The sequence below is a fragment of the Symphalangus syndactylus genome, chromosome 2 (genome assembly GCF_028878055.3).
Source record: "Symphalangus syndactylus isolate Jambi chromosome 2, NHGRI_mSymSyn1-v2.1_pri, whole genome shotgun sequence".
NCBI classification, from domain to species: Eukaryota; Metazoa; Chordata; class Mammalia; order Primates; family Hylobatidae; genus Symphalangus; species Symphalangus syndactylus.
Window position 1 is genome coordinate 22,171,913 of NC_072424.2, and position 13,107 is coordinate 22,185,019.

General features: G+C 47.9%; 1 protein-coding gene across 5 annotated transcripts in view; it reads left to right on the plus strand.

Annotated features, from left to right (window-relative positions):
- The first annotated feature begins 5,944 nt into the window (after positions 1-5,944).
- GFRA1 (GDNF family receptor alpha 1) overlaps positions 5,945-13,107 on the plus strand; it is a 216,669-nt gene continuing 209,506 nt past the window's right edge. The window contains exons 1-4 of one of the 5 annotated variants that reach the window (XM_063617393.1): positions 5,945-6,069; positions 7,808-8,093; positions 8,968-9,261; positions 10,504-10,587. In XM_063617393.1, coding sequence (XP_063473463.1) covers positions 8,054-8,093; positions 8,968-9,261; positions 10,504-10,587 — 418 coding nt within the window. In that variant the 5' untranslated portion in view covers positions 5,945-6,069; positions 7,808-8,053. Of the gene's footprint in view, positions 6,070-6,507; positions 6,940-6,999; positions 7,255-7,412; positions 7,520-7,807; positions 8,094-8,967; positions 9,262-10,503; positions 10,588-13,107 lie in introns of those variants that run through there. The other 4 variants (XM_055248192.2, XM_063617391.1, XM_063617384.1 and 1 more) reach the window with 4 other exon arrangements.

Sequence of the window (13,107 nt, forward strand, 5' to 3'; positions counted from 1 at the left end):
CACAAGAAAATAGTCAACCAAAGCAATCAGTCCATAAATCAAACAATCAATGAAATATTACCCAGCAGAGGTGGAGTCTTTACTGATAGTTCAGACAAAAAAAAAAAAAAAAAAGAAATGAAGGCCAGAGGGGCCTTTACAAACAGATCCTCTGGGGATGTGAGGAGAAGAAATTCTCCTTGTCTTAAGAGACAATATGAGTTGTGTGTAGAAAAAATACCCACAAAAACATCCATCCCTTTGATCCTTCTGTACTTTAAGCTTAACAAATAATTCAGATCAAAACCAAATTGATCTAATTTTAATTCTTTGTCATGGCCTCAAATTTATGAACTGTGTCAAGGACAACCTCATACATGTATTGTGATAGTGTATCTCCTAGACTTTCCTAATTCACTTTTGTGCTAGAACAATCTATAAAACAGATTTGTCATTCCTTCCATAGACTTCAAATTTGAGGAAAACCTCATATGGTGTGATGTTTTTCCTTGACAGTTTCAGCTGACTTTTGTCAGATTTTTGACAGCAGAAAATAAAACCCACAACTCTAAGAACGTTATACTGCATTTATTTTCAGAGGAATAGTTTTGGAGTTTGGAGGAGTTTGAAATGACTTCTAAATGATGTCACAATTGATGCTTTAAAACAGGCCCCAATCTTTTGTGCTACAAGCACCGCTGGCTTAATTAGTTCTGGCGGGGGCATCATCGTTAACTGCAAGTTAATTGTGTTAGCGGGCTCATACTATAGCGCTTCCAGAGGTTTTGGTTTCGGTAAACAGTGCATTTCCATGGCATTTCTTGAAAGATGCCGGGGTTAGTGGCATGACAAGAACAGTGCTGCGTTACAGAGCCTTCATTGTTGCAGAGGGGCCTAGGGGTCACTTATCCCCACGTCTTTGGTGATCTCTGCTTCTTCTCTTGCTTCGTCAGCGGTGGGAGAGGCCCCATCCCACCACTTAGACCAAACGTGCATCAATGGAAATCAGAGGTTGTTGCTGTCTTGGAGGCTGCTAAAAGGCTTCTGAAGAAGTGAATCAGTGTTTTCAGTCTTGTTTTCATTCCACATCCCAAAGCTCATCCGGATTGGCATCTGTGTTTGCTGCCTCCAGAGAGAGAGAGGCTAATTACTGGACAAAGCTGGGGATTAAGCTTCCTTCTTGCCCTTATGAAGGAACAATCCCATTGGAACAGGGTTTAGGGCTTATTAGGAGAGTGGTGGAGAGAAAAGATGTTTTCTCCGTGCAGGCGTTCCCCATCCTTCCTGGATAAAGAAGACTGAAATGTACAGGGCTTTTAATCCAACACCTTTGGCAATCACGAGAAAACCCTTGCAAGTCCCCCGAAGATGGCGTATCTTTTGCCATATATTCATGCAATAAGACATGACAGGCACTTTATTTCATCAGGGCTACACACCTTGAATGCATTTTGTGGCATAAGGCCAAAGTACAAATGACTTCAACTCTTACAAAATGCAATATCCTTCCACAAAGGCATTAAAATCATTGCACTGGCTTATTAGTATAAGAAATAAAAATTACTTGAAAACTAAGGAGGAAGAAAGATTTCCTAAGATAGGTTCCTGGGGGTCAGGCACCCAGATTGCCAATAAGAATCTTCCATTTGCAAATAATGTTCAAAAGACACTTCTTAATATAGTCAGCCTGGAAAAGGGCTCTGAAATCTGAGAGCAACTGGTTCTTCTTGTATTGCCAAAGGGCAAATGTCAAAGTACAGCATTAGAAGGAGATATCTGTGTCAGCATATAGACCCTTACACCAGCTTTCTGGGTGTAAACGATTCCTATTTTCTCATTTCTCCTAAAAGATTGCAAGAGGACTTGTGTGTTTATAAAAGAATTTTTAACACTTTGGGACCAATTTGCCTTTTAAAAATTTGCCTTTGTGAATGAATGCTCCAGGGTAGTCATAATCTAGCCCTTCTAAATCCCTGCCTCCCAGCCAGAAACAGGCACATTTCTAGATGATTAGAGAACTTCAGGTGGGAACGTTACTCTGCTTCTGGCTTTATGCCTTAAAATATGACCTAAGGCAAGCTATCATTTCCCAGAAATGAAATATGTCATATGTTACTATTAAAGTGAACCAGAAAAAGAGCACTCTATTACAATAATGGGTTTTGTTTAAAAAAATTCAAATGTCAAATCCCCAAAGGAATAATACATATTTGATACTATTATTAGAACAGCAATACCAGTAATTGTATGAGGTACTTATATTTTGCATTGTTCATCCAGTAAAGGGATTTTATGTAAACCTTTCAGTAAAATTATTGTGTCAGAGGAAAATGAGGAACAGCATCACTCATTATTCATGCAATCAGTATACATTTATTGGGGGTGACTGTGTGTTGGTTATCAGTCTAAATGCTGGGGATGAAAAAAAAGACTACGACAGCTTCCTGCCTTCAAGGAGCACACATTCCAGATGAGGAGACAGATACAGCAACTAACTACAATGCAATGTTACAATAGACATGGCGGAGACTTCAGTGAGGCCATGGAGTATACTACAAGGAACTATGAATTCTGACCAAAGAGGTCCATATTGTCCTAGTGTCCTGTTTGAGCTGAGCTGAACCTTGAAATATCAGGATGAAGCACGCATTAGGCAGATGGAAATGAATGGGCAAAGGTATAGCAGTCAAAAACGTCATGGCACACTTAGGGACTGGTGAGTGTTTTTTTTTTTTTTTTTTGTAACTACAGCAGTAAATCTGTCAAGCTGTCCAGTGTCACATGTTGAACTTTCATGGACTAGAATGAGTTAAAAAAAATCTGAATGCTTTTTAAGCAGTAGAATTTTACAAAATGAAGGGCCAAGGAAGGCAATGAGAGAAACAGACAAAATGCTGCATGGAATAAAACTGTCATTCTCATCCTGACTCATCTGTTAACTTATGAAAACACACTTACTTCAAGAAATGCCAGACAATTGCTCACTTCACTTGCTTATGGGTGGATTGAACCTAATTTTGTGGCATTAAAACCAATTTTCTGCTGAGCAAACATGTCACAGAGGATTACATGAATCTTCATAATTATTAATAATACTTGATACTTTGATGTCACCTTTCATCCTGAGATCAGTCCCATACACACAGGAACAGATAAGCTCCAAGGAAACAGAGATGATATTAATACATTAAGTCACAGTGCTTTTCTCTCTTTGATATTCCAAGGGCTTTCTGGCCATGTGTTTCTCTCACCTTTAGAAGTTAGTGGATGTAGGCCGGGCACGGTGGCTCACGCCTGTAATCCCAGCACTTTGGGAGGCTGAGGTGGGTGGATCACAAGGTCAGGAGTTTGAGACCAGCCTGGCCAACATACTGAAACCCCGTCTCTACTAAAAACACAAAAAAATTAGTTGAGTGTGGTGGTGGGTGCCTGTAATCCCAGCTACTTAGGAGGCTGAGACAGGAGAATTGCTTGAACCCAGGAGGCGGAGGTTGTAGCGAGCTGAGATCACGCCACTGCACTCCAGCCCAGGCGACAGTTCGAGACTCTGTCTCAAAAAAAAAGAAAGAAAAAGAAAAGTTAATGGATGTAGTTGTAAAGCAGTGATTTTTTTAATTATTATTTTTATTAGCTCCTACTACAAGAAGTCTTAGGCTACAGTATGGGCCATATCTTTCTGTTCACAGCTCTCCTTGGAAGATCAGCTTTTGACATACCGGTTCTCCTACTCCTTGGCTTCTTTGCCTGCTGATCTCATCCTGACATACCAGAAGTGGGCTGTGTCTTCATGGATTCTTTGACTTCCAGAAGAGACTAACAAGGCATCATCATCTTTATCAACATCATCATCATCGTTATCAACATCATCATCATCGTTATCACTATCCTTCCAACTACAACCCCCACTACTGCTGCTGCTTATGAAGTAAGCACTCTAGGCACTATTCTACTATTCTAAAAACTTTATTTTATATATACATATATATATATATATATACCACATTAATTCCACACCAACATTATAGGGTAGCGCTGTCCACTAGAGCTTGCTGCAATGACTGAAATGTTCTATATCTGTGTTGTCCAATATGGTAGCCACCAGCCACATGTAGCTATTGATCACTTGAAATATGGTTAATGCTACTGAGGAACTGCATTTTTCTTTTATTTAATTTTAATTAATTTCATTGACATAGCCACATGGCTAGTGACTATTGTATTGGACAACACAGTTACAGCCTCTGGGGGTTTATTGTTACCTTTTTAAAAACAAAGCTCTGTATTCATCAGCAGCACAAACTTAATAAGGACAAGTGTGAGTGAATGGTTCAGAAATACATTATTGAAGCTAAAAATACAGATGCTCCTTGACTTCCAATGAGGCTTATGCCCTGATAAACTCATCATAAGTTGAAAATATCATAGGTTAAAAATGCATTTAATACACTTAAACTACCAAGCCTCACAGCCTAGCCTAGCCTACCTTAAACATGCTCAAAACACTTACATTAGCTGGCAGTTGGGGAAAATTATCTAACACAAAACTATTTTATAGTAAAGTGTTGACTATCTCATGAAACTTATTCAATACTGAACTGACAGTGAAAAACAGAATGATTGTATGGTCCATAGTCAAAATATGGTTTCTACTGAATGTATATGGCTTTTGCACCATGGTAAAGTCTAAAAATATAAGTAGAAGCATCATAAGTTGGAGATCATCTGTATTTTAAAAAGAAGTCCCATATTCTACATTTGGAGAGCTTTTAGTTCACCCTTCCCCCACCCTGTTAAAATTTGATTCAAAAGAATTCTGTGGAATATATAGGGTAACATGAAGTCATTTCTCAACAAAGAACATTTACAAAAGATGTTGATGATGTCTTAAACCTCATTGTAATCCAACTATCCCAAGTAGTCAGCACCGATAAGCACTAGTCCCTCTATTGAAAATTGAAATTCCAGTTACTGATTTTCCAAAAGAAGACATTCTCCTCCACTTACGAAATGGAACAATGAAAGAGGGTTTTCTGTTTGGGGTGACCGGGGGAGAAACGGAGTCTTCACACAAAGTCTTAGTTCATATTCAGCCCTCGTTTCCCTGAAACCACATCCCCAGGGTTTATGTGGTTTGTTTGTGAAAATATGGGAAAACATTTTAAGTCGAAGAAACTGATCAGATGACTTAATTACATTTCTGCTTAGTTCAGCCTGTAACTTAGACTATTAGAGAGAGAGAACTCAAGTAGCCCTTGGTTTGAACCATCTGTCGCGAAAATGTGACATATGTTTGCTTTGTTTACTCAACAACCAAGTGTAAACTGATACACTGAACTAGAGGATCCCTGAATGGTGTGGCTATGGGTGTGTGTGTGTTGGAGGAGGGGTGTCTGATGAGGGCGTCCGTCTCCTCATACCTACCTGGAGGAACACGCGTACAGCACAAGAGGAGTGCGGATCCGTAGGATGTCCCTCGGGTTTGGGGCGCGCCCCGAGGCGCAGACCCTCTTTGGCGATTCCACACAATGTGCAGCCCGCCTGCAAGCAGCCGCTGCAGCCGAGGGGCGCGCCTGGCTGATGTGTGGTTGAATGGAGAGCGGCCCAACCCTCCTCCTTCCTCCTTTTCTCCCCGCCCTGACACCCGGGCTTCAAACTTCAACCAAAGCCCGTGCCCTTTTCAATTAACCCCCCTCGATCAAAATGAGCCATTCTTCTCTGTCCTCAGCGGCGGCCCATTGTCTGGCGTGATAGGTTTGCAGATTTGACAGCTGGGCGCACACAGATTTGATTCAAACTCGGTCTCCCCGAGAGATGAACTTGGACATCAGCAAAGATCCCGAGCACTGCGGGCTGGCTCCTAGACCGGTCTCCGGACCCAGTGTAGACTTCGGTGCCCCGGGCGCCCCCCGGCGTGCGGGAAGGGGAGCGTGTGTCGGGGTGGGGGGCGGGGGGTGAGCAGCACGACAGGGAACCAGCGGTCCCAGGGGTTGGAGCGAAGGGCTGTGCACACGTCAGGCTTTTTGTTGTTGTTGTTAATTTACTCTCGAAACAGCCAAGATGGAGGTCAGCTTATAAATTTCCTAAAGCCAGGTCTGGCCGGGTTTAAATTCAGTGGGCTGGGGGCTCCGCTTTTGTCTCCTTGTCGGGGCTCGAGGAGAGAGGTAGAGACTGCGTGTGCATATGTGCGTGTGAGTGTGAGTGTTCACGCGCTGGCGCTGGCGCGGACGAACGGGTGGGCGCATCCCAAGATCGCCGCTCCGGCGTCCTGGGTCTGAGTGTGTCTTGAACGCACCAAGTCTTGAATCACAGCCACTAGTGACGTGGGGGAAAACTTTGTTTTCCGAAGAAGGGTCTGGCTCGATTGCCCTAAGAAGAAAGAGCCCTTGTGCCCGTGTGTGTGTGTGTGTGTGTGTGTGTGTGTGTGTGTGTGAGAGAGAGAGAGAGAGAGAGAGAGAGAGAGAGAGAGAAAGTGTCTGGCAGCACCCGCGGCCGGCTGCAGAACGCTGCGTGTCCTGTGCGCGCGTGCGGGTCCGGCGGCGGGTCCCACCGCAAGCGGGCGTGTGCAGCTGCGGCTGCCTGGCGGGCGAGCTTAGGAGAGGGCTGGAGCTGCGGGGCGGCGGGAGCAGGAGCAGGCCGAGGGTCCTCTGGCCAGAAGAAATCTGGGCTCGGAACACGCCATTCCCCGCGCCGCTTCCAATAACCACTAACATCCCTAACGAGCATCCGAGCCGAGGGCTCTGCTCGGAAATCGTCCTGGCCCAACTCGGCCCTTCGAGCTCTCGAAGATTACCGCATCTATTTTTTTTTCTTTTTGTTTGTTTGGTTTTTTTTTTCCTAGCGCAGATAAAGTGCGCCCGGAAAGGGAAGGAGGGGGCGGGGACACCATTCCCCCGAAAGAATAAATAATTAAATAAACAAACTGGCTTCTCGCCGCAGCTGGACGCGGTCGGTTGAGTCCAGGTTGGTGGCATTTGGAGTTTTTTTCGTTCTGTTTGGGAACCCATTGCCGCTTCCCGTCCCTCTTCCCCACTCCTTCTTCCCCCCTCCCCTGGCCACCCCTTTCCGTTTTGCAGGCGTCTCCCAACTTTAGGGCCCGGGGGGCGCTCGTGGCGCCGGGTTGCACCTGCCGGGGCGCGCGGGGACTGCGGGCCGGCGCGCTCGCCCTGGGCTGGGGTGCGGCAGCGCCCGAGTCCCTGGCACCGGGCGAGGGTGTGAGAGGAGCGGACGCCCAGGAGGGAGCCGAGGACGCGCGGAGGGTAGCGGCGCAGGAACCAGGTTTCAGCCCCAGTCGGGACATCGGTTCCCCCTGGCTTGGCGGCCTCTGGAGGGAGAGGAGTCCGGGGGAGAGGGAGGGCGGCGACAGGGGCTAGGGATTGGCGATCGGAGTGGGGAGGGCCGGCGGCCGAGCGAGCTCGCTGGCTGACGCGAGGAGGGGGAGGCCAACTTCCCGGGAGAAGCGGCTCTTTCGGCGCCAGGGCTGGCTAGGGAGCTGCCGCCGCCGCCACCGAGGGCTGCAGGCTCCGCTCGCGGCGCTCGGAAAGTACCGTTTATTTATTGATTTGCTTGCGTTCAGCGTCTCGGGTTGAACCCAACAGACACCTCCTTGGACTTTAGGAACCCTCTTCAGACCTCTCCAGCCCTCACCCCCATCCCCGTGGCAGCGGCCCCTGAAATACACGCACATGCACCCCGACCTGGGTGGGGGTGGGTCCTCACCCCGGCGTTGGAAAGTCCCCAAAGGCGGGAATGGGGGAGGGGAGAGGGTTCTGGGGTGCGGGGAGTCTCCGGCGCTCTCCGCTCTCATCTCAAAGCGCGCCCTCCCTTCCAGGTTGGGTCGGACCTGAACCCCTAAAAGCGGAACCACCTCCCGCCCTCGCCATCCCAGAGCTGAGTCGCCGGCGGCGGTGGCGGCTGCCAGACCCGGAGTTTCCTCTTTCGCTGGATGGAGCTGAACTTTGGGCGGCCAGAACAGCACAGCTGTCCGGGAATCGCTGCATGCTGAGCTCCCTCGGCAAGACCCAGCGGCGGCTCGGGATTTTTTTGGGGGGGCGGGGACCAGCCCCGCGCCGTCACCATGTTCCTGGCGACCCTGTACTTCGCGCTGCCGCTCTTGGGTAAGTCGAGGCCGGCCGTGGGCTTTCTTACCCGCTGAGTCTTTCCTAGGGTCGCTTGCAGCAGCCCACCCCGCCCTCCGCACCAAAATTGGGGCGCGGGTGTGGTGGATGTGGAAGGAAGAAGTTTCGTTTTGGGGAAGGGGATCGCGATTCCCCAGGTTAGGGAGGCGGTGGCGGCGCGGCGCTGCCCGAAGATTTTCGGGCTTGGTTTTGATTTCCTGTGGTTTTTAATGACCCAGCTTGGCGGGGGACTAAGGAACCCTCCAGCCCAGGGCCCTGCACCCCCAGAGAGTCTCTGGGAGCTCGCGGAGCCGCGGCAGGCAGGTGGAGTTGGGGAGCATTGTGGCCGGGAGAGCAAACTTGGAAGAGAAAAGTTTTTCCCGAGTAGCTTCTGGGCGCTCTCCGCCCGGCGGACCGCTGACCACGGCTGGCCTGCCCCGCGCCCAGCGCGCGCCGGGTGCCCAGTCCGCCGCCTCACTTCTCCTCGGAAAGCGCCTGAGTTTTAGCCGGGCGAGCTGGTGGCTGGAGCCGGGGGTGGCCCAGGAGCCCGGGTCGTTGCTCAGGCCAGGATGCCCCGGGGCGGAGGGCCGACGTGCACGGTGGGCAGCGCAGGCTCTGGAGCAAACCCTTGAAGCCCCGCGGGCTGAGCCTGCGCCACCCTTCCTTGCGGGCCCGGGAGGAGGGGAGAGGAGCTGGAGTTCCAGGGGGCGGGAAAATGGACTCCCGGATGGTCGAGAGGTGGACCCGCTCCCAGAGCAGGGCGCCCCCGAAGGCTAGTCAAGCATCCCTGACCTGGGCGCGCGCCCTCACCCGGAGCAGGGGCGGCCGGGGTCCCCGCCCGCCGCACTCAGGCTCCCTCCCCTCTGCCCCGCAGACTTGCTCCTGTCTGCGGAAGTGAGCGGCGGAGACCGCCTGGATTGCGTGAAAGCCAGTGATCAGTGCCTGAAGGAGCAGAGCTGCAGCACCAAGTACCGCACGCTGAGGCAGTGCGTGGCGGGCAAGGAGACCAACTTCAGCCTGGCATCCGGCCTAGAGGCCAAGGATGAGTGCCGCAGCGCCATGGAGGCCCTGAAGCAGAAGTCGCTCTACAACTGCCGCTGCAAGCGGGGTATGAAGAAGGAGAAGAACTGCCTGCGCATTTACTGGAGCATGTACCAGAGCCTGCAGGGTACGCGTGGAACCTCCCCACCCCACCCCGTGTCCCTCCCCGAAGGCAGGGGGGCCCTTCGTCCCCGGGCGAGCTGATCTCATCCTCCACTCACTTCTCCCCAGCTGCAGAGTGAGGACCTTTCATTGGCCCCCAGGGACAGCGGCAGCTGGTGTTTGCTGGGCTGACCAGCATTGTTGGGCCTGGTTGTTGGAAAACCCATGAGGAGGTCGGGGGCTGGGGGGAGGGCCACCCCGGGACCCCGCTGACCTCTCTGAAACCTGGTCGGAGCATGGGAGGAGGATCCCACTAAAGGGCCCCAAGGAACCCACAACTTCTTTCCAAGGAGAGCCAGCCTGGGGCTTTCCCTGGCCTCGGAATAATAACAGGAAGGCTTGCCCTGCATCTGGTCTGGACTTTCCCCCTGTCTTGTTCCCTTTAACCTGCTCTGATGTAAGATAAAGTATTGTAAAAGGTCCAGGAGAATCCATTCTATCTTCACCCTCCCCACCAAACATGATCAAAGGCAGATGTGTGAAAAACCATTTGTCATCTTAGATTAGCTGAGTCTTGAACCAGCTGGTGTGGTTCAACCTTGGTTATCACAGAAGTAGCTCAGGGAGAGAAAGATCCACTTGTCACAACCATCCAGTCCAATGGGAATGTTTTGGTCCTCGTAAGCCAGAGGGGGCTCATATTTGCAAACCTAACACAAACATCTTGTGTGTTCATTCTCGACTGAGACTCACACTGGAGATTTGTATTATACAGATTTGACCTGTCAGCACTGGGTCACTTCCTCCAGAGTCTATTAATGAAAACCTGTTTCAGAGGTGGGCTGTTTAATAGCCATGGTACCTGCTTTCCAACTGTATGCCAGGTTTTGGGAGCAAGCAGAAATAAGGGTCTTTCCTGGGTCACCTTTCTTCCATTGGCTCCTGGAGGCAAGCGGGGCTCGTGACGTCACCAGCTCTTTCCTCTCTGATTTCTATTCCTTTGCAAAGAGTGGGAGAGTTTTCTGGCAAGATCAGGCTGGGTTGTTCTCCAATATTTTCATGGCACTCTGGGGAGAACAAGGACAACAAAGGCAGGGGAATGAAAAGAAATAACCATAGCGAAAGAGATGCATTTGAAATCTTTCAAAGTTTCAGCGTCTTTTTGTTACACAATCATAACATAATTAGAATTCAGATTCAGCAGCAAAAACCTGCTTGAAATATATCTGTTTTTCTGATCTGAGCCCAATCTTTCTGTTGTTTTTAGGAAATGATCTGTTGGAGGATTCCCCATATGAACCAGTTAACAGCAGATTGTCAGATATATTCCGGGTGGTCCCATTCATATCAGGTAAGCAGATTTATACTTTCACGCTGATGCCTTTGTGTGCCTGAATTCGTTGGCTTGCATTCTCTTTGGCTCTCAAAGAGCATATAAGTAGATAGTTGAATGGCACAGTGTTTCTGGGAAATTAGAAATAGGATGATGATAATGAAGAGGCATAATGCCTAGAGATGATTGTATGACTTGAAAGTAATTCTAAATGAAGTAATGTGATGTGTTGGTTTGGAAGAGGTTCGAGGGAGGTGACTTGGTTGAGTTTTTTTTTTTTTCCACATTAAAATATGATTGGCCATCTCTTGCAAAGGGAGTGCCACTTCTGTCTGTAGGTGGCAATGGTATTCTCTTCTTGCTGCATACCTTACATAGCGCCTCCCTGGAAATGGAATCTGTTCAGATTATGCCACTTACTTTATAAGAGGCCCGAAGATAGATTGTTGAAAAATTTGGGATGAATTCACTTGTCTGCCTTTGATTTAAAAGATTAAGCTCTGCCATTTGTTAACAATTCTTTTGCTTCTATTTTTTCCTGAGCAAGTGTGTGCATTTATGAGAGAAGGTACTCCGGCCCCAACGGCCCTTTTAAGTGTAGTCTCGCTTCCCGTGGTTTGTTTTGTCTCTCTTTGCAGTTCCATGTGTGGTTTGGAAATGAACTTAGTTTTAGAATTAAGTTTTTCGTAACATCTGCATTCAGACAGCCCATAAATAAGCAAGGCAGTAATTTATCTTTATGACATACAGATTCCAGACTAATGTTGTCTTTATTTATTTACAGTTTAGACATTTTCTCAAGTATATATAGCCACCACAAGTTATATGTCTCTCAGTGGTTAAACGTGATGGTTAATGTTGAATTTGATTTTATGAGATTATGGTTTGTAACTGGTGACAGTGTCTTGGTGTTCTAAATGTTTTGTGTTTTTTTTTTGCAGAAAAGCCACAGAATCAAGGGAGTGTATAAATACTGATATTTTATTTGGGTGTATTATACATGCATTCATCCATTCACCAAACATCCATTGAGCACCTACTATGTTCTAGCTATTGTGGTTTGGGCAGCGAGTCAGTCCATCATCTTGCCTTCATGAATCTTAGAGACAGCCAGGAACTGACGTTTATTAAGTCTTATTATTTGCCAAGCAATGTGTTAACAGTGTTACATCATTAACTTATGTAATCATCAAGTGCTTCTTAAGTATTATTATTTCCATTTTATAGATGATTAAATGGAGGCATAGTGAAGTTAGGGAAACAGCCCCAAATCACGAAAGTCTTCAATGGTAGAACCAGAACTGAAACTCAAATTTGTTTGATTCTAAGCTTTTGTAACATCTACCCTTTGCTACTCAGAGTGTGGTTCTTATACCGGCATCATTGACATTGCCAGGGAATTCATTAGAAATACAGGATCTCATTTTAACTACCGAATCAGAATACACATTTTAACAAGATCCCTGGGCTGGGTGCTTCATATGCATATGAAGCTTGAGAAGCATTTCTCTACATTATTCTGTCTTTTCCTTCAGAGGAAAAGTGTGTGTGTGTGTGTGTGTGTGTGTGTGTATGTCTGTTTTGGCATAAGATATAAGGATACGAGTTTAGTATAAGAGGAATTCAAATGTTTCTCTGAGTAACGCCAATAATTTCCACTCCATGTCACTTCTAGTGCTTTCTGTCCCTTTCATCCAGCCAGGACAGTGGTTTAAGCAGTGGAGAGGAGATGTACAGACAAACATATGTGACCACCTAAGCTCTCCTGGGAGCAGATCTGTGGAAACTGGGATGGGGTGTTGCCAGTGTAGTGCCAGGTGCCAGAGGCAAACCTGACCTTCATCCTGCTTTTGAGGGACAATGCCTGTTACCTACTGTCTGCCCTGTGGACTCCTCAGTCTTTGTACTGATGCCTGGAAGGGTATGAACCTCTCCATGGTCATTGATAGTGAGAAAGCAGGCAAGGAAGAAGGGCCATTGGGTTTTAATTTCAGAATTTCTATGAGCAATGGTTTTTGTTTGTTTGTTTGTTTGAGACGAAGTCTTGCTCTGCCACCCAGGGCCCAGGCTGGAGTGCAGTGGCATGATCTCGGCGCAATGCTACCTTTGCCTCCCGTGTTCAAGTGATTCTCCTGCCTCAGCCTCCCGAGTAGCTGGGATTACATGCACCTGCCACCACACCTGGATAATTTTTGTATGTTTAGTAGAGAAATACATGTCACCATGTTGGCCAGGCTGGTCTTGAACACCTGACCTCAAGAGATCCGCCCGCCTCGGCCTCCCAAAGTGCTGGGATTACAGGTGTGAGCCACCATGCCTGGCCACAATGGGGTTTTTATTTTTTTTTAAAAACTTATCTTTTTAGAGACAGGGTCTTGATCTGTTGCCCAGGCTGTAGTGCAGTGGCCTGATCACAGGTCACTGTTGCCCCAAACTCCTGGGCTCAAGCGATCCTCTTATCTTAGTCTCCCGAGTAGCTGGGACTACAGGTGTGCCACTACACCAGCTAGCAATGGAGTTTTTTTACACTCATTTTCC